Genomic DNA, 21,851 nt, shown 5'->3' with positions numbered 1-21,851 from the left:
ACTACTGTCTGGGTTTTTGTTGTTTTTTTTTTGTTTCCCAGCTAACTGTTGACAATGTGAATGAGGAAGATTTTTTTTTAAAACAACCTATTTTGTTCATTAAACTTTTAAACACTGTAAAGTAGAAGCCCCAGGGATCAGAAATAACCTACAATAATATGAAACCAATAAAGAATTTCTCTGTTCTTATTACACGTTCATGTTGATTTTCCGACTAAGCCATCACCCTGTGTGTAACAGAAATCACTAGAACACTATACAACCCTCCCTGAGCAGGGAGGAGAAGCTTCATCCAGATCACTTATCACTAGAGGGGGAAACTTCTAACACATATACCAGTCACTGCAGCAAAAGAGGAGGAGACTTTAAAGCTAACCTTAAAATTAATCCCACAGGAGGGAGTCTCCTTCCAACTGAAGGAGGCTTGGCAGATCTGAGAATGGGGATGATGTGTCGTTTCAGGAACACCACCGTGCCTGAGTAACCTCTCCTCAACAGAAAACTGTTACCGTGTGCAGGGCGAGAGTGGAGGGCCGTAGGACCCGGCGGAGACGCCGTGAGGGGCGGCAGGAGGACAATAATTTGTTCCATTGTAATGAGAACGGTAAATGTTGGCAAGGGGCAGATTTCCCAGGCCTGCCTTCTTTCACCAACGATCTTTAGTGCCTCCTGCTAGCCAACACGGACAGTGTGCTCATTTATTGCAACGGTCAACAGATAGTTCTTGCCAAAAAAAAAAAAAAAAAAAAAGAAAAAAGCCAAACCCCAAACAACTTTTTTTTTTTTTTTTTTTTTTTTAATAAAAGCAAAGCCCAGCTCATCAGCAGTCCATGCAGGAGCAGGAGGGGTTTGGGAGTTAACTGCATGCAGGAAATCTCTCACATCCTGCGTCCCAGCTCGCTCCTCTCTGTAACTGTATATTATGGTGCTATTCTCCAGCCCTAGCTGATGAAAGTTTGTCTCTTTCAGTCTGGGCTAAGATGTCAAAGCGTCTCCATGCAGAGCAGCGGCGTTTCCCACCTCCTCACCCCCCAGCCCAGAGATTCATGCTGCTGCTGAGCCTAAGCTGGCTCTTTATAGCATCGTCCAGGGCTCAAGGTAAGTTGACGATGCTTTTATACACATACACACACATTTCCAGGGCACAAGCCAGCATATGATACGGCCAAGTTTGGACCCCTTCACCCGCGCCGACGCAATTAGAAAGAAGCAGAGTTTCCCTTGGCATTTCCCCGCCACCCTGGGGCTTCTGCATATTTGCATTCCCCCCCCCAAAAAAAATACCCCTTCTCTCCTAGCTGCAACCTCTTCTTCCAGTTACTATCCCGTCCCGTCTGCTCTGCAAATCCAGCTCCTCTCTGAGAGCAGCAGCCGCACCGCGTTCCCCAGCCTCCCCAGCTCCTCTTTTGCTCTGGTTGTGCCGCTGTCTTTGCGTGTGAGGGGGAGTTAGCTTAGTTCACGCTGCGTTGGCTGTGTTCATTGCAGCCCAGAGAGCCGGGCTGGAGGGCTGCTGCCTGCTTAGCTGCAGCGCCAGCGCTCCAGCCGCAGAGTACCCAAGCTTGCATTAGCCCTCGCGCCTCTCATGCCCCTTCCTCCCCCCCCCCCCGGGGCAATGTGGCAGGCGATTCTCGTTACTGATGCAGAGGACCCCGGGACAGAGGGACACACGCCATACAAAAGTTGATCTAATCGGTTACTAAGTTCTGTCTTTGCTTTCAAGTTTTGCCTTGACAAACTCTAGCCGCACATTGCACAAATCAGACCTAGTCTCACCTATTTGGGGATGAAGGAGCGTGGGAGACCTCTTTCTAAAGTCTCTCTTTTCTTTCGGAAGGATTTTGCTGTGTGTTTCAACGAGATACCAGTTACACTCGAGATTGCTTTGAAATCTCACCTCAATTAATTTGCCCTAGCAACTTGAAATGCAGACCTGCATAAATAGCTCAAGGACTGAAGAGTATTCACACCATAGCCTTTCTTTTGGGTACTGTTCCAGTATGTAGAGAATCTTCAACTGTTTCTCGCCCCCCTTAAACCTGTTGCTATGGGCTGTTCACCTGGTTCCCGTTTATTTTACAATAAAACACTCGCATATGTTCAGTTGAAGATTTTCAAGCACTTTACTGAAAATTTAGCCTTACAACACCCCAGTGAATTTGGTAAGAATTATTTAGGGAAGGGCAAACAATTTATAATAAGTAATCTATTCAAAACACTTTGCTTCTCTGTTTATGAATTTTCTGAACATAAATTGGGAGAAATGGATTTATCATTCAAAATTACATGTGAATTCAGCTATTAATCCTGAGTCTGTAGACTCAGTGGAGGACAGTTCCACATGAATATTTGAAAGTGGATATTTGTACTTTGCTGGTTAGTTTCCTGGGTCATGTGGTATTGTTTCTGGGATCTGAGTGGATAATTTCTGTAAGCAACCACCAACAGTAAGAATTTTGAATTGCATGTTGGTGTAGAATTTGAAATCTGAACTGTTAGTCAGATGTGAGTCATAATCCACTTTAGATGAGTATTTGGGCATTTCGGGCTTAACATCTGTTTTATTTTTCCTCCTTAGTGAAAGCTTTATTTTCTATCTAGAATATTCATGCTAAGGGAACACAGAATTTATTTAAATATTTGAATAAATATTTGCTTAAAATGTTTAACAGTATTGTCTTAGATTTGTTATGCCAGTTTCTCAGAAATATTTGGAGTCATCTTGTCCCCAGTTCACTCATCAAGTTAGTGACAGAGTCAGGAATCAAACACAGAGGTCTGACTCTGTCCCCTGCTTTAACTAATAGCTGACATTGTATAATTTATGAGAGAGAGAGAGAGTTGGTAAATTGCATAAATATATAGCACAGGAAAGAAGTACCTGTTCCTACAGACCTGTTTGCATGTGTCTACTATTCCAATTTGAAATTTAGCTTTTGTTTAGTCCCTAAATTTATGCACAGCAGATTTATGCTGGGACTGTGGCTTTGTTTTTGCTAGGAAAATTAACGGTATGGTAACTAAGTGTTAACCCATGTTAACTAATGTGATAAGAAAAGATACCCTTATCAACATGTAACCCTTTGGAGTTTAGAGAGCATGGCCCCTTTAAATCTTTTTCCTAGCGGGGAGTGGGAGAGTGAGAAAAAAGGAGGGAAATGCTAGGGGGCTTTCTGGAGCTGGGGGAGAGAGAGAGAAGGGCTGCAGCCTGCAGGCCATCCCAAAGGAAGCAGCAGGGAACCTGCCTGAAGCCTGGGAAGGACAGGGTGGCTGATCGGGGACACCCCAGGACAGGAGCCAGGAGGAGCCCTGTGCCAGGGAGGAATTGCCGGAGAAGGACAGGCCGGAACTGGACCCAGTATCATGGCTGCCCAGAGCTGCATGGGGCTGTGAGTACTGGGGCTTGTGACTCTGTATTGGGAACAAGGAAGGAGGCTGCTAGATAGTTAAGTGAGGAGGTGGTCGCTCTGTGTGGCTTTGCAGAGAGTGGCAGAGGAGGGCACTGGAGGGGTTTGTTGGGAAAAGTTCACTGGCGCTGAAGGTGACCAGGAGCACCCAAGACTCACCACTGGACTGGAGCTTTGCTCAGGACTCCTGAACTCTGTGTGCAGACACATTGCTCAGTGTCTGCCCTTCCAGATTGTGCTACCACTTTGTCCGTGGGGCCTTGGCTTGGATGCAGCCCTGTTTTACTGCTCCTCCTATCTTTCCCCTTGTTTTCTCCTCTCATCCCTCTGTAAATAAATAATTCCCTTTCTTATATCCATTGTACTTTTCCTGTAGGTATGTGTGTTCACTCTGGGGGGTTAGGAACAGGTGCCTCTGGGGTGGAAGGGATTTTTCCTGCTGCATTCCTGCATGTGCCTTCTCTTGGCCAGAGCGGCCTGCAGAGCAGACTCCATCTTGGCCCCAAGGGCACTGAAGTAACAAACATGTTATTTAACATGGGTTAACCCATGTTAGTTAACAAACCGTTATCATTTTCCTAGTGAAGACAGAGCCATAGTCCTACCACAAATAGAACTTCATGATCCACTTGATCTGAGAACATGCATATTTGATGTAATTGTGCATGGGTGAACTAGGGTCATTATTTTGGTCAACTGACATCCCCAGATTGTGAGCTAGGAAGACATCAACTGGTTACAGTCAACTGGTAGCATACAAACCCATCAGATGTGAGAACTAATCCTTATCTCTGTGGGCCCAGGGGACAACGATGCATATGAGCTTGTGGAATCAAGGCATGGCTAGTGCTTCTTCAATTACTTGTGTTGTATCTGGGCTGAAAACTTGCTGTGCAGGGTTCATAATATAACCTGCTTGATTTTGGTATTTTGAAGAAGGAAAGATTTATACATCTGAGATATTAAACCATATATAATGGTTTCTGTGCTTGCATAGTAGTACTTCACATGGACAGTTTATGAGAGTTTAAGTGCCTAAATATTTATGCAATGAATGTTAATGGCTCTGAGAGTTTAAGATCATGGATGAATAGGCATAAACTATAACTCCTCTTAAGGGGCTACCATCTGTCAAGAGCCACTTACTGGATTTGACTCTTTCCTCATGTCTTCCCATTTCCAATCCTAAACTTTCTAAGTTAATAACTATTAGTTCTTACAATTCCCAGTCTCCCGCCTTTCTTACAGTTACCACTGAACGTGTCCTTCTCCCACCTTTCCCCCCCCGATCACATCTTATCATATATTCTCTTCTCTCTCAAATCTTGTCATCTTCTTTATTGATACCTTTGGGTGTTGGTCTTCAGCATAGGAATGGATTTCATCCTTAGTAAACCTGCAAAATTAAACACTTACTTTCTTGTCATATTGCTCCCTCTGGAGTCTTTTTGGAGTCAATAGAAAAACTCCCTTTGATTGAGCCCTACTTGATTCCCATGTAACCCTCAGAGCTCTTTTTAGTGTCATCTTGAAACTATTGCTGAGGTTGAGGGGGATAAGCTTGGACTCTGTACAAACACGTGCGCATTTGACTGTTGGCCAAACTGACTTTCCTACAGATATTTTGGACACCCTGTGTAAGGTCTGTAACTGGTGTACATAGGTGTGGCTCTGTTGTCTTTGATGGAACTGTGCCAGTTTACACCAGCTGAGGATGTCCCTCTTCTGACCCCGCCCTGAAATGCTCTGTTCCAGTTGATCTTGTCTGTTCCCCCTGCCTGCAGGAGAGGTATCCAATTTGTTTGTTTTTGCCATATTTCTAATCTCCCTTTTTCCTTGATGGTTGTTGGAAATGTTGCTCCCTAGCTATGAGGAGCAACTTCTACGTAATGATCTACTGCATACATTTCAGACTACTTGTCATCCTGCTCACAGCACTGAGACTGCCCTGACAGCAGCTCTCTAATGATCTGTGAGTGACTGCAACAAATCAGGGTTATGTTTATCTGTTATTTCTGCTGAAACTGTCAGCTGGAGTTGACACGCTATTGATCATGAAATTCTGTTTAAAAAGTCTGAATTCCTGTAATAGTTTATTTGGATCTTCACCAGCCTGGTTCAGATCTCACATTTCCTAATCCTGACAGTTTTATCACTAGTGGCCCTTATGCTTCTAACATTTCTCAAATTGCCAGTGCAAATTGTCCATGGAGCTTGCCACGGTTTCATTTTATTCAGTATTGTTATGCTTTGGGGCAGTATCATTTGTACTAAAAGGGCTTCATTGTAACATGCAAATTGATAACAGTGAGATCTATTTTTCAAGCAGACCGTATGTCACTTTCAATCCTCTGCTAGTTCAGAGCCTGTAGGGGCAATGGAGCAATGTGCATATTTGTATCTCTGGCAAACCCAGAGCTTGTTGTTGTTATTGCCAAGCCTTGCATCTGAGAGTCTAACTATTAAAGCCTGTGTCCCTTATAGACTGACAGGATGATTTTGTTCTTGGCTTTTCACAGCGAAAGGCGTTGTAAGCTGGAAAATACCATTCTTAGGGGTGTTTTCTGTTTAGGTCTGAAATATTCGAATGCTAACAAGGCCATGCTCCATTACATGGGCAAGCTTTCCTTGGCTCTCTATCTCCTGCAACAACCAATTCTGCTCAGACGGTCTGACTCTCTTCTTGGTATTCATATTGGAGGGATCTCTTGTTTGCTCTCATCCCTTTTTCTATTTCCATTTTTCTCTCATTCTGTTTTTGCCTTTTACCCAAAGCCTACCTCAAATATTGGGATTTTTTTTTTAAGTTTTACATTCAAACATATACATTGTACGTTGTGGTGTATCCTTCACGTCACAGTCAACATCTCTAAAACTCATATGATAAGGGATCTTGATCACAGGAAATCTCCAATATGAAAAGAACTAAGGTCTGCATTGTGCCTGCTAGGCAGAAACTTTTATTTGGGGCACTACTGAGTCTCCAGTAGCAGCACCGGAGGTGCTGGATCAAAACTGTAGCCTACTGAAGTCACTCAGAGTGTTGCCATTGACTTCAATGGATTTTGGACTAGGTACATTGTGCCACAAGCATGCAGGTAGCTTAATGTGGGGGAGGGATAGCTCAGTGAGTATTAGCCTCCTAAACCCAGGGTTGTGAGCTCCATCCTTGAGGGGGCCACTTAGGGATCTGGGGGCAAAATCAGTATTTGGTCCTGCTAGTGAAGGCAGGGGGCTGGACTTGATGACTCTTCAGGGTCCCTTCCAGTTCAATGAGATAGATATATCTCCATGTATTATTTTTTTATTACTGTATGTTGGTTAGTACAGTCTTGTAATGAGTTGCAACATGCACTCTTTTCTTTGTACAGCTAGCTGTAGTGGCCAAAGGAGAGCAAGGATTGTGGTTGTGACAACTGGGGAAAGGTATGCTCCTTTCTCCCCCAGAGAGAGACTGGCCACAGTCTGGCCTTAAGTGGAAACTGAGATGTACTGATGGTAATGGAAATACACTTAGTGTCATGTATAAATATGTAGCCTTCTTCAGCTATATTTATTTCCGGACGGCATCTTCAGAAACCAATGTCACGTACTAAATGGTTTTTAGTAAAGTGTAATTCTGTCCCCCTAAAAACTGTGGGTCCTTATTGCTACATTTCCCTCTCCTTGCCCTGGCGCTAAATTAGGATTAAATATGCCTGGCATGAATTGTCCAGGTGCAGTTTATTCATGCTTCAAACAGAGATAAATTGCAACAATTTAAATCATGGACCAGATCTTCATCTGGTCTGAATTAACATAGTTCTAATGATGTAACCCAGCAGAGCACAATTTAAACTGGCTGAGGACTGGTCCCTTGTAGATATTTGAAATTTACACCAGCAGTTAAAACCCACCACAGACAAGGTCTAGGTTCAGCTGCTGAGACAGAGATGCACTTAGGTCCAGATCCTCAAAGCCATTAGGTGCCAAACTCTCATTTAAATCAATGGGAGTTAAGTGCCTCAATCCCTTTAGAGGATGTGGGCCTTAGTCTTTATCCCTATGAGTAGAGTCCTACCAAATTCACAGTTCATTTTGGTCAATTTCATGGTCACAGGGTTTTAAATAATTGTAAATTTTATGATTTCAGCTATTTAAATCTGAAATTTCACGGTGTTATAACTGTAGGAATCCGGACCTAAAAAGGAGTTGTGGAGGGGTCACAGGGTTATTGTAGGAGTTATGGTACTGCTACCCATACTTCTGCACTGCTGCTTTCGGCGGCGCTGACCTTCAGAGCTGGGCAGCTGGAGAGCGGTGGCTGCTGACCAGGAGCTGAGCTCTAAAGGCAGAGCCACGGCCAGCAGCAGCGCAGAAGTAAGGCTGGAATGGTATAGTATTGACACCTTTACTTCTGCGCTGTTGCCTGCGGAGCTGGGCCCTCAGTGAGCAGCTGCCACTCTCCAGCTGCCCAGCTCTGAAGCCAGCAGTGCAGAAGTAAGGATGGCCTGGTATGGTATGGCCACTCTTACTTCTGTGCAGCTGCTGGCAGGGCTCTGACTTCAGAGCTGGGCACTTGGTGAACAGCCGCCTCGCTCCGGCCACCAGCTCTGAAGGCAGTGCAGAAGTAAGGGTAGCAATACCATGACCTTCTTCTAAAATAACCTTGTAACCCCCCCGCAACTCCCTTTTGGGTTAGGACTCCCAATTTGAGAAACGCTGGTCTCCCCCCATGAAACCTATATAGTATAGGGTAAAAGCACATAAAAAACCATATTTCACAATCCGTGATGCATTTTTTCATGGCTGTGAATTTGGTAAGGCCCGACCTACGCGATTTTTATCTAGTATGAAGAATTGGGCTGTGTGACAGGCTGGTACTCTAGGACTATTCATTGGAAGTGACAAGTGAAGCATCTTTTTGCTGGTGGAGAAAGGCCATATAATTCTACTCTGAGTGCTAAAATTATTGTCCAGGTGGAAAGTGTTAATTGATGGAATCCTGTCTGTGTGGCTAACAGCAAGTTTCTCCTCTATTAGTCACAGGGTAAAAATTGAAGTTTGGGTTTTCTGCTCTCTTGAGCTCCTGTTTAATTATAGGGTTCAATTTTAATGTTTTTACTCAATCTTATGAGATCATTTTGACCTAGTAACTAAAGTCATCAGTCAGATGGAGGTTAAGGGGTTTCTTCACTAGAGTCTTTACCTTCAGTTTTCTTCCCACTGACTAGAGGTAGTTAACATCTATAAAGGCTAGTCTGCCATTCCAGAAACTTCTGTTCTAGACAACAAATGCTTTCAGTTTACTCTAGATTGATCCCAGGATAAACCACAACCATTTGGGCAGTATCCAGACTAGCCTATGCAAAGATGCTAACTCTTAGTGAAGTAACTTGAGGTAAAAACTGGAGTACAGATAACTCAACTTTTATATTACTTTACAGAGTTTTAATTTTTAGTAGCAGTTTCTTCCTTCTTTCTTTTTGTTAAATAAATGTAAGAAATAATTACATTCGCCTGACAAAATGGTTGGCCCCTACACAATCATTTGCTGGTACTTTCAGGATCAGGGTCTTAAGGAGGTTGGAAAAGAGAGGAATGTTGTCAGAACTAATTATCTAATGTCTGCACATCACTTTGAAAACACACTGCTATCTACTGTGAAGTATGTGTCAATGGTTCAGTGAGTGACTTAACAACTTCAGAATCCAGGCTGTAAAAATTGTGTCCACTATTTCACATAACATCTTTAAGCAACCTTGACCAATTTTGCAAGTACTTCCAAACCCAAGAAATGCATAGAAATGACTTAAGTTAAGTGCTCTCCCTACGGTTTGGAACTTGAATAAATATGAGAGAGCTGTGGGTTGATTTTGTTTGTTTGCCCATCCAGAAGTTCAACATGATGAATCCATAGATTGGATAAATGCATTCTTTCTTGTACCAAATATATGATCTAATATGGCAACAATGGAACATTTCATGGCCTGTTAACCATGCTGGCTATTATACAATGAGGCATAAAAAAGCTGAATGCAGAACTTGGCAAAAAAAAGGGTCATCAACTAGTTTATTCCACAAGATATTTGTTAACAGTTAACATTTGTCATCATTAAAAGTATGTTCTAGTTATATGTACATATTAAGAGAAAAAGCCTTTTTTGACAATATGGTAGCAGTTTGCTATTTTCTGTATGTTTTTTAAATTTCTTATTACTCTACAGAGAACAACTGATCGGGTGCAAAAAAAAATGCCATGCAACAGCCTATCCATGAAAGATTAAAGTATGAACTTCCCTGGGCCCAAATGTTGATGTGACTTTTTCTTTTTAATACAATCACGAAAAATCCTCCAGCTCCCTGGTATTAACAGCACATTAAAATAAGTGACATGAACATACATGCATAAATAGACATGGGACTTGGCATCTTCTGACTACTATTATTCATCAGTAGTCGTCAAAGTGTGCTCCTGGGCATCCACTAATTTCTTAATGTGCCTAACTCTGAGGAACTTCTGCTAGTTCATTAAAAAATGAGTATTGTGGCGAGTATTATTTAATCCACGTTATCTGAATTCTGTCACTGGTTTCACCCATTAAAACTGCTAACATTGCACACGTGTAGCTGAGAGCAGAATTTAACCTCAGATATAGTCTATTGAGAAGTATTGAGCCGTATCATTTGTAACTGGTGCTTCTCTATGAACTGGAGGTCATAAATATGACTTTCAAATGAATCTTTCTTTTCTTGTATTTTTGCCAGGGCACCTTGAGGACACGATGGACGTTTTTCTTGGCTGGAACATTTGTTTTCATTGAAAGAATGTATAAATAAAATAGGAAAGGATTGAGTGGAGATCAATGTCCTTTGAGTCCCGCTAAAGGGAGAGCCCCAAGGTGAATGCATGCATTTTAGGTGTGCTAATAGAACCATTGCTGGAAGTTTCAGGTTACAGAAGAAAGGATTTTGTATATTAATGGGCCAGATCCCCAGCTGGTGTAGATTGGCATAGCGCCATTGATTTGGCCAACCCTATGTAAATCCATTGATAGGACACCAGGTGTCAAAGAATCTTTTATGCGAGAAATGTTACCGTTACTTTTGACTAATATATATCTACATTTAATGAAAAGACTTAACTGGTAGCTTTGTTAGTAGAGGTGAAGTCAATTTTCTTTTTCTATCATGTAGCACCAGTAGCAGATATAGGCATAAAAACCAAGGTTCATAATGGACATAACTACCCATCTTCGAATCCCATTCACCAAACTTGCGTAAATTCCACAAAATGCTTCTTTTTAACATTTACCTGAATTCATGCTGAAATATGCTTCAGCCACATTCTCTCCTCCTTTCTATATGCTTTCTGGAAACATTGGAACAAGTGACTTTCATGCACACGAATGTATGTGAAAAGCACATTTGAAGCTCACACTCAAGGTATTCCTTACTGCTAGTGGTATACGGGATGGAATACTGCCTGACAGCAGAGGTGGGGGTTCCCACCTCCCTCACCAGAGCCTTGACTCAGAGGCTATTGAATAATCCGGAAAATGATCTCACTGCACCTTCTACAACTAGGATTGAGAGAAAATTTAAATTTGAGCTTTGCACCCAGCCAATAAATCTTAGAGTAGTCTCTTTTTGAGGGTCCAAAAAGAAAAAGTTTTCATGTTTTCCTTCTGCGTGGATCTCAGAACCTGCAAGGTGGGTGAGGGGGAAATGCTGCCACTAATTTCAATGGAGTCACTTCAGATTTCTGTTTGTATAATGGCAGCAGAATGAGACTTGTGGTTTAATAAGCTTTATGGTTATTCTGGCTGGGCAAATAATTTGCTGCTAATATTTTACTTGACACACTTCACCGCTTTTTCTGCTCATAGAAGGTCTCTGATTTATTTGATGTTTGATTTTTTTTTCTAATTCTGTGGATCACAGCACAGCACTCTTCTGGACAGAGAGCTCTGATGTTGTTCCTGGGATCTGTTGGAGCCACTCACCCAGCTTAGGAGTCACAGCCCCGAGTGCTCCTACCACCACTGGGACCACTTTGGCCTTCACTTTCCACATCGTCTCTAGTTCCTCTTTCAGGCCCTGGTACTTCTGCAGCCTCTCATACTCCTTCTTCCTGATGTTGCTGTCACTTGACACTGCTATATCTATCACCATCGCTGTCTTCTGGTCCTTATCTATTACCACAATGTCTGGTTGATTGGCCAGTACCTGCTTGTCCGTCTGGATCTGGAAGTCCCACAGAATCTTAGCCCTGCTATTCTCCACAACCTTCTGTGGAATCTCCCATCTGGTCTTGGGAGGATCTAGCCCATACGCTGTGCAGATGTTCCTGTACACAATGCCAGCCATTTGGTTGTGCCATTCAGTGTATGCTGTTCCTGCCTGCATCTTACATCCTGCCACTATGTGTTGGACTGTCTCTGAGGCCTCTCTGCATAGTCTGCACCTTGGGTCCTCTCTTATATGGTAGACCCTTGCTTCAATGGATCTGGTGCTCAGTGCCTGTTCCTGTGCTGCTATGATCAGTGCCTCAGTTCTGTCTTTTAGTCCAGCCCTGTCCAGCCAGTGGTAGGATTTCTCAATGTCAGCCACCTCAGCTATCTGTCGATGGTACATCCCATGCAGGATCTTGTCTTGCCATGGCACTTCTTCTGCTTGGTCTTCCTCCCATGTCTGCTGCTGCCTCAGGCATTCTCTTAGCAGCTCATCTTTGGGGGCCATCTTACTGATGTACTCCTGGATGCTTCGGGTTTCGTCCAGGACAGTGGCTTTGACGCTCACCAAGCCCCGCCCGCCTTCTTTCCTGCTGGTATACAGTCTCTGGGTGTTGGACTTGGGGTGGAAACCTCCGTGTATTGTGAGGAGCTTCCGGGTCTTCACATCGGCAGCCTCCATGTCCTCCTTTGGCCAGCTCACTATACCGGCAGGGTATCTGATAACCGGCAGGGCGTATCTGTTAATGGCGTGGATCTTGTTTTTCCCATTGAGCTGGCTCTTCAGGACCTGTCTTATCCTTTGATGATACTTGGATGTTGCTGTCTTCCTTGCCTCCTCATCGTGGTTTCCATGTGACTGTGGGACGCCAAGGTACTTGTAGCTGGTCTGTATGTCTGCTATGTGGCCCGCTGGTAGTTCCACCCCATCAGTCTTGACTACCTTCCCTCTCTTCACTACCATCCGGCCACACTTCTCCAGTCCGAATGACATCCCGATATCCTCACTGTAAATCCGCGTCAGGTGGATTAGTGAGTCGATGTCTCGTTCATTCTTAGCATACAGCTTGATGTCATCCATGTAGAGGAGGTGGCTGATGGTAGTTCCACTCCTAAACCCATACCCATATCCAGTCCTTGTAATTATCTGGCTGAGGGGGTTTAGGCCTATGCAGAACAGCAGTGGAGACAGTGCATCACCTTGGTATATGCCGCACTTGATGGCCACTTGTGCAAGCTGCCTTGAGTTGATTTCCAATGTCGTCTTCCATAGTCCCATTGAGTTCTTGAGGAAGGTCCTTAGTATCCTATTGACTTTGTATAGCAGCAGACATTCACAGATCCACGTGTGGGGCATTGAGTCGTAGGCTTTCCTGTAGTCAATCCAGGCTGTGCTCAGATTGGTCTGTCTAGACCTTGAGTCTTGGGTGACTGCTCTATCTATGAGCAACTGGTGTTTTGAGCCTCTGGTGTTGTTCCCAATGCCCTTCTGAGCTGTGCTCATGTACTGGTCCATATGGTCCTGTAGCTTGGCGGCTGTGATACCTGATAGGATTTTCCATGTTGTGGGGAGGCAGGTTATTGGCCGGTAGTTGGATGGTTCTATTCCCTTGCAGGGGTCTTTCATGATCAGCACTGTCCTTCCTTGTGTTAGCCAGTTTGGGTGGGAGCCTGCTGCCAGCAGCTGGTTCATCTGTGCTGCTAGGCGTTCATGCACTGCTGTTAGTTTCTTTAGCCAGTAGGTGTGGATCATGTCTGGTCCAGGTGCTGTCCAGCTCTTCATGTTCTTGACCCGCTGCTGGATGTCTTCTACTGTGATGGTAACTGATTTCTGTTCTGGGAGATTGCTGTGCTCTGTTCTCAGGTCCTGCAGCCACTTTGCACAGGTGTTATGAGGCTTCTCTTTCTCCCATATGTTCTTCCAGTACTGTTCAGTTTCTGCTGCTGGTGGCTCTGCTGTTATTGTGTTGTTGCACTGTAATTGGGAGTACACCTTAGATGGTTCTTTAGAGAACAGGGCATTTACTTTTTTGGCCTCTGCTTCTCTAGTGTATCTCCTTAACCTGGTAGCCAGTGCTGTGAGCCTTTGTTTAGCAGTCTCTAGGGCTTCACATGGAGTCAGGCCCTTGTATTTTTTCAGTAGCTGAGTCTTATCCTTAATCTCTACACCCTTCTGTAGTTCCACCAGCTGACTAACTTCTCTCTGAGTCACCTTGGTCTTATCCCCCAACCTCATTTTCCAGGGTGGGTATGTACTGTTGTTCTTCTTGATCGTACAGCCAAGCATCTCCAGGATTACAGAGGCTGTAGCGTATACCAGTTCATTGGTTTGAGTTATGGTGGTAGTAGGGATTGTCATGAGGGCCCTATTGGCATCTTCTAACATACTATCTGATGGTACTTCTCCACTGAGCCTTGGTAATTGGTCTCAAGGATTGACTGTAGCTAGTTTCTCCATGATCTTATGCCTCATATCAGCTGCTGTGCTCTGCAATGGAGAGGGTGGCAGTGAAGTTTCAGCTTCAGGAGTGGGCTGCACATCCACTTGTTCTTCCAGGCCTTCTTGAGTCTGGGATGTAATGTGGAGTTGGTCTATCTCAAGCTGTGAGAGCAGCTTCCTCTTTACTATGTTGAAGCGTTGGGTAACTAGCTGTTTCTCAGTAAGTGTGGATGTAGGTCTTTTGTCTATCCATAGCCCCCTCATACGTTTCATATATCCCCTCTCCTTAGGTCTACTGTTATAGTAGCATTCCATCAGTTCCAGGTTTTCTTGTCTTGTCCATGAATGGTTTGTTCCAGTAGCCCACTTATCGTCAGATTGTCCTGGTTCCTCAACATCTGGCGCAGACCTTGTTAATCCGGGAAACGTCCGAGCCGGTATGACTCTCCTAGTTCGTGTTGCTCTCATATTTGAGGTAGGCAGGTGACGCGTTAGGGGTACTAACCGGGATTTGAACCCCGGTCAACGAGCTGCTTTCCATTGATTTGATTGTGAGCTGGATGGAGCCTGCAATTGGAACGAAGGCTTGGCGAAGTCCCTAAGCTTTGATTATCTTACAGAGAGGGAGCATTTGAGATAGAAGAAACAGATATGCCAGAATAGGGCATGAGTGTGGGTGAGTGAGGTGGGATTGTTCACCACCCTGCAGAGTTCAGGGGGAAAAGACAACACAGTTTTAGGCTGTAGTATCTTTCAGTGTCTCCCCATAACAGTGAGGATTGGAATCATGTTGCCAGGGAGTGGGGCTGCTGGAGACCCAGTGCTAGTGTGGGGACACAGCACCCCCTACAATTGGCCTTGGCCTCCTACGGGCCTGATTTAGGTGGCAATCTCATGGCCTGTTTCATGAGGGTGGCCTAATTCTTCACTCCCCCATCTGGCAAAGCAGTTGGGGAAGAGGGTGGTATCCTTAATGGAAAATCTCACTGAGATTTCCTCCCCTTTAGCATTTTCCTTCTCATTTTTTCATGGGATGGGACATCTGGGACCATTATTGTAGTCCACGTTGTATGCATCAAGCACTCCTGCCCCTATGTCAAATCCTGTCTTCAACTTACATTTTTTCTAAGCTGCCATATGCTGCTTTCTTTGCAAGCCTTCTTGGTTTAAATTCATCTGAGACAGACTGAACTCCAGGGGGCTGGGCTCTTAACTTCTTCCACATCATGGGAAGCACTGTGCACACGTGGAACACTTTATAAGCAATATAGCTTGGTTTACTGAAACATATATTCTATTTCAAACTTTTTATAGTCTGTCCCTCTCACTGAATTTTGAAATGCTCAATCCAAAAAGAACCAGAATTCTGTTCTTTCACTGACCTTGATTCAGACTTCCTTTGTCAATCACAAACAAACTGCATACAGGAATGGGCAACAGTTTCCCCACCAGAATGTATTTATATTCTATGGAATACACACATTTTATTTATATAAATAAAATGTATTCCATACAAAGAAAGTAAGCATGTTACTTGTTAAAATGCACTATAACACTTCCGGCCCCAAACAAATCAATGGCAAAATTTTATTTTCAAAACTCTGCTTGTCACAGTTCATTGTGGTGAACAGGCTGGATACTGAAATATACAAGATTCCTGTCTGAGTGCATTAGAGTAGTATTCTTGTGCATTTCAGTATCCATTCTGCATACAAATCGTGCTCACATTGCTTTTGTTTTAATCACCCCAAACACTCATGTTTGCCTTATTTAATCATATTGAAATCTGTGGCACTAATTTGTATAAGGTGAGCAGGATTTGGTCTGAAAACAAGGCAGAGAGTCAGTACCAGGTGCACGTATAAAACTGAAACTTAAGAGTTAAGAATTGTCCTCGCTTTACTGTGGAGCCATCTAGCAGAGAACCTAAATTTGAATTTTAGCCATGTTACAGCACTGTGTTTGAGGAACAAATAGACTTTCCAGAATCTGGACAGTAGGGTGAACAAAAGTTATTGTTAAGGTTGTTAAAAAATGTAATTGAGCGGATAAAAAAATTAATGAATCAGGCAATTGAAAAAATGAATTGGCTGTTTAATCGCACTGTGAAACAATAATAGAATACCATTTATTTAAATATTTTTGGATGTTTTCTATATTTTCAAATATATTGATTTCAGTTACAACACAGACTACAAAGTATACAGCGCTCACTTTATATTTATTTGTGATTACAAATATTTGCACTCTAAAAAAACCCAAAAAAGTAGTATTTTTCATTTCACCGCATACAAGTACTGTAGTGCACTCTTTTTATCATGAAAGTGCAACTTAAAAATGTAGATTTTTTTTGTTACATAACTACACTCGAAAGCAAAACAATAAAAAACTTTAGAATCTACAAGTCTACTCAGTCCTACTTCTTGTTCAGCCAATCGCTAAGACAAACAAGTTTGTTTACATATACGGGAAATAATGTTGCCCGCTTCTTGTTTTCAAGGTCACCTGAAAGTGAGAACAGGCGTTCTCATGGCACTGTTGTAGCTGGAGTCGCAAGATATTTATATGCCAGATGCACTACAAATTCATATGTCCCTTCATGCTTCAACCACCATTCCAGAGGACTTGTATCCATGCTGATACTCTATAACAATTCAAAGCAGTATGGGCCGATGCATGTTCATTTTCATCATCCTGATTCAGATGCCACCAGCAGACATTTGATTTTCCTTTTTGGTGGTTCGAGTTCTGTAGTTTCCTCATCGGAGTGCTGCTTTTTTAAGACTTCTGAAAGCAGGCTCCACACCTCATCCCTCTCGGATTTTTGAAGGCACTTCAGATTCTTAAACCCTGAGTTGAGTGCTGTAGCTATCCTTAGAAATCTCACATTGATACCTTCTTTGCATTTTGTCATATCTGCAGTGAAAGTGTTCTTAAAATGAACAGCATGCTGGGTCATCATCCGAGACTGCTATAACATGAAATACATGGCATAATGCGGGTAAAACACAGAGCAGAGACATACAGTTCTCCCCCTAGGAGTTCAGTCACAAATTTAATTAATGCATTATTTTTTTTAACGAGCATCACCAGCATGGAAGCATGTCCTCTGGAATGGTGGCCGAAGCATGAAGGGACATATGAAGGGATGTACTGCAGTACGTGTGAGGTGAATTGAAAAATACTATTTCTTTTATCATTTTTACAGTAAAAATATCTGTAATAAAAAATAATAAAAGGTGAACACTGTACACTTTGTATTCTGTGTTGTAATTGAAATCAATCTATTTGAAAATTTAGAAAAACTTCCAAAATATTTCATATCAATTGGTATTCTATTGTTTAACAGTGTGAATAAAACTGCGGTTAATTGCAATTGTTTCTTTTGAGTTAATCATGTGAATTAACTGCGATTAATCGACAGCCCTAATTTTTTGGCATGTGTTAGCTTAGAAAAAGTCTCATGCAGTCTAATGCAGTAGAGATCATTTTGTAGTTTAATAATGACATGATACGAGAACTGAAAAGTTATATAGCTATTATACCAATATATAAACCATGTGTGTTAGAAAGACAAGTTCAGTTTTGAAATATTTGACTTAACTATGCTTTTCACTTTCAATCTGTGCCAAACATGTGCTTGAATGACAGATGGAGTCATATGGTTCCCTGAATAAAGCACTTTATTGTGCACAGTCATAGAGCCTTCCAACTGTTGTATTACAGAAGCTGGGAGATTAAGATGATTCAATGTCTTAGGGAGCATGTTCTACAATGAACATTTTATTTTTGTGTGAGGCTATCGCCCCCCAGGCCCCGTTTGAAACTGTCACTGGTTTATTCAGCTGGCCAGTCAGTGACACTGACCACATTAACCTTCAGCTTAGAAGAATAGAACATACTTTTAAGTTTTCATTCCCATGTTTATGTTCATTTTTTGGACACATGATATTTTCCACAAAATTTATGGGACTGTTTTGGTGGGCTGTTCTCTTTTGCAGACTGTTTCATCAGCAAAGATTAAATTTAGGAAGAGCAAGTGGTGACAGGAAATAGTTCTTAAAATTAGAAAACTGAAATATTGAAGGGTATGTTTTAATTCTGCTTAGTTAAAGGGATCAGTAAGACTTAAATTCATATTTCTCATCTGAGCAGTCAAACCTCATGAAACCGAGCAGCGTGAAAGATCAAGTGGACATGCTACAAAACCATATGCAGATTAGTTCAAAGTTGGCAGACCTGTCAATTTAGAGAGAGGATCTTTTTTGATTAGAAGCAGAAGGAACAAAAAATTAAATTCAGAAGTGCATGTAGCCCATCTCTCTGCTTCTTTTCCTCAGGCTCATCAAAGGCCTTTGACTTTTTTTTTCTTCAAAATTTTATACAAAAGTAGTTATTTTGCAGGGGGGAAGGAAATAATTGTTTGTTTGACAATTTACAGAATTGTTTCTCAGAACGCTTTGGTGCTTAAATGTCTTGGGGAAGGGATGAGAGAATTTTACAAGTCAATACAATTTTGTGTGTAGTAGATGAGGTTATTTTTAATGTCTCCGAGTACTCTTAGTAGAGACCTCAGCAGACTGGTAGGTCTCTATTGTTTGAACCAGGTAAACAGTGTGTGTTTCGACTGGTGGTTAGAACAAAATACTAGATGAGTTGTAATCCAAGTCAAACTACTGATCATTTGACTCTTACTTATGCCTCTGAAACTGACTAAAACAAATATGAACAAGAATTCTTACAATATACAGTACAACAAAATAGTGTCCAATGGATCTTATCCCTCAAAGAATGAGTACCACCTTTGAAGCTGATCTGTGAAATACTCTTCATGTCTGTTATAGTGACCTTTTGGTTCTTATTTCAAGACACAGTGAAATCTTTATGTATATCCACTTAATGCGCTCTATGACTTTGGGATATTTTACATATGGCACAACATTTTACTAAGCATAATGCTAATAGTAATGTAGTGATTACAAATCCTGGTGCAGAGTCCTTTCTTATGTACTATGGACTTTGTTCTACCTTAATATTAGGAAAGCATAATTCCCTCATAAAATCTACACAGCCAATATGAAAAGGCTGAGTCATCTTCTCAAGCACAAAAAACATAAGGGCCTTATTCTGATCTCACCAGAGTAAATTGTGCAATTCCATTGAAGTCAGTGAAATTATAACCAATGCAAGTGAGATCAGAATCAGGCCCTTAATTATCAAAGAATGACTCTACTCTGAAAGGTGACTGTATAAAAATGGCTCGTCTTTACTCATCAGAACGTCTTCCCTTGTGTATTCAGGATCATATCTGCTCACTTCTGTGATTAAAATAACATTTTACTAGTTTTTACACTTGTCGGTCCTGGAGAGCCAATAGGATAGGGAACATAACTGGAGACTAAGCCATACATGTAGAGCAGGCTGGGCTGAGTTGTGAGGGGCGATGAAGGTGAGAGAAAGAAATTTTAAATTTCTTCTCATGGTCAAGGGGAATCCAGTGAAGCAATTTAAACTGTGGGAGGGGTGACAAGGTGGCATTGATAGGCAAGGAAATGGTTTTATCTGTGACATTTTGGAGGACTGGAGGAGAGTGAACTTGGTATCTGGGAGGCAAGAGAGAAAGAGGTTGCAGTAGTCAAGTGGGAGATGACATGGGGGGTGGACGAGTGTTTTACCTTTGAGAGTGGAAGAGAATATTGTGGAAAAAGTGCAACAATATTCATGAATGTGTGAGAAGAAAGAGAGGTCAAAGATGATGCTGTGATTGTGAGCCTAAGAGACAAGGAGGATGGTGGTGACAGGGATTGGGAATAAAAGTTCTATTTTGGTCATATTGAGCATGAGCTGACAGTGGCTGTCCAAGGTAATACCTGTTAGAGAGATGTGGATCTGAGTGCAGAAGAACAGGCCAGGCTCAGTGAGGTAGACTTATCTCTATACTGACAACTCGCTATAGTAGAAACCATGGGAGCAGGTGAAGTCTCCAAGGAATAAGATGTAGAGTGGGGAAAAGGAAGAAGCAGGGAGAGAACCCCTGTATGACTTTTATGGAGAAAGGAGAGGGAAGAGGAGGAAAAGCTACCAAAAGAAGCAGTAAAAGAGGTAGGAGAAGTAGAGAGAGAGAAAACAGTGAGGAGACCGGATTACAGAAGCAAAAGGAAAACAAGCTGTTCCAAAAGCATATGTGATCAACAGCACTTCAGTAGAATATGAAAGAAGTAGAGAAGTTGAGACTTATTAACCACTTGTAGAAAGTACTTTATCTCTTGGTCTTTATGTAACTGAAAAAAGAATAAAGGGGCACTGCATCAGATTGTGGGTAGCATATGGATCATAAGAGTTATCTTCAGTGCATACTGAAAATAGAAAATAAAGTTAGATATTACTGTGAAACTTTTCTATGTGAACAATGTGAGACATAATTCTCAGTGAAGAAGTAAAGAGAATTCTACTAAAAAGGAAAATAGATGGGTGATTATAACAAAAGAAAACTAGATCTAATGAAGGCTTATGGAGATACAAAGGGTCTGATCTCTCCTTTCATGCAGTTTTACCCCAGTCTAAGCTTGCTGACTTATTATTTTATTGATTTGTGTTACTGTGACATCTAGAGACCCTCAATAAAGATCGGAGCCTTGCGGTGCTAGGTATTGCAGAAACACAATGATAGTGTTGGCCCTAGAGAATTTACAATCTAAATAGACAAAGCAGCCAAAGAGTAGAAAAGAATGAATATGGGAAACTGAGGCACAGAACGATGAAATGACTTGATCAAAGTCACACAGGCAGTCTATGGCAGGGCTAGGAACTGAGAAAAGGTCTCATAGACCTTAAGACCAGAAGGGACAATCGTGATCATCTAGTTTGACCTCCTGCACATTGCAGGCCACAGAACTTCACCACCCACTTCTGTAGTAGATCCCTAACCTCTGGCTGAGTTACAGAAGTCCTCAAATCACGATTTAAAGACTTCAAGTTACAGAGAATTCACCATTTATACCAGTTTAAACCTGCAAGTAACCCATGCCCCATCCTGCAGAGAAAGGTGAACCCCCCACCAGGGTCTCTGCCAATCTGATCCCAAATATGATGATCAGTTAAACCCTGAGCATGTGGGCAAGACCCATCATCAGATACCTGGGAAAGAATTCTCTATAGTAACTCTGAGCCCTCCCATCTAGTGTCCCATCGTTGGCCATTGTGGATATTTGCTGCTAGCAGTCGCAGATCGGCTATCTGCCATTGTAGGTGGTCTCATCATACCATCCCTTCCATAAATTTATCCAGCTTAATCTTGAAGCCAGTTCGTTGTTTTTTTGCCCCCACTGCTCCCCTTGGAAGGCTGTTCCAGAACTTCACTCCTCTGATGGTTGGAAACCTTCATCTAATTTCAAGCCTAAACTTGTTGATGGACAGTTTATATTCATTTGTTCTTGTCCACGTTGGTGCTTAACCTAAATCATTCCTCTTCTTCCCTGGTATTTATTCCTTTGATGTATTTATAGAGAGCAATCGTATCTCACCTCAGCCTCCTTCTGGTTAGGCTAAACAAGCCAAGCTCTTGGAATCTCCTCTCATAAGGTAGATTTTCCATTCCTCAGATCATCCTAGTAGCTCTTCTCTGCACCTGTTCCAGTTTGAATTTATCTTTCTTAAACATGGGAGATCAGAATTGCTCACAGTATTCCAGATGAGGTCTCACCAGTGCCTTGTATAATGGTATTAATACTTCCCTCTTTTTACCGGAAATACCTTGCCTGATGCATCCTAGCACTGCATTAGCCTTTTTCATAG

The 21,851-nt window shown here is 42.3% G+C and overlaps 1 protein-coding gene across 2 annotated transcripts in view; it reads left to right on the top strand.

Annotated features, from left to right (window-relative positions):
- Positions 1 to 883: 883 nt before the first annotated feature.
- ADAM12 (ADAM metallopeptidase domain 12) overlaps positions 884 to 21,851 on the top strand; it is a 328,083-nt gene continuing 307,115 nt past the window's right edge. For both annotated transcript variants that reach the window (XM_030570288.1, XM_030570289.1), the window contains exon 1: positions 884 to 1,098. In XM_030570288.1, coding sequence (XP_030426148.1) covers positions 981 to 1,098 — 118 coding nt within the window. In that variant the 5' untranslated portion in view covers positions 884 to 980. The remainder of the gene's footprint in view (positions 1,099 to 21,851) is intronic.

This window comes from Gopherus evgoodei, chromosome 7 (genome assembly GCF_007399415.2).
Source record: "Gopherus evgoodei ecotype Sinaloan lineage chromosome 7, rGopEvg1_v1.p, whole genome shotgun sequence".
NCBI classification, from domain to species: domain Eukaryota; kingdom Metazoa; phylum Chordata; order Testudines; family Testudinidae; genus Gopherus; species Gopherus evgoodei.
This window is presented reverse-complemented; position numbering and strand designations above follow the sequence as displayed.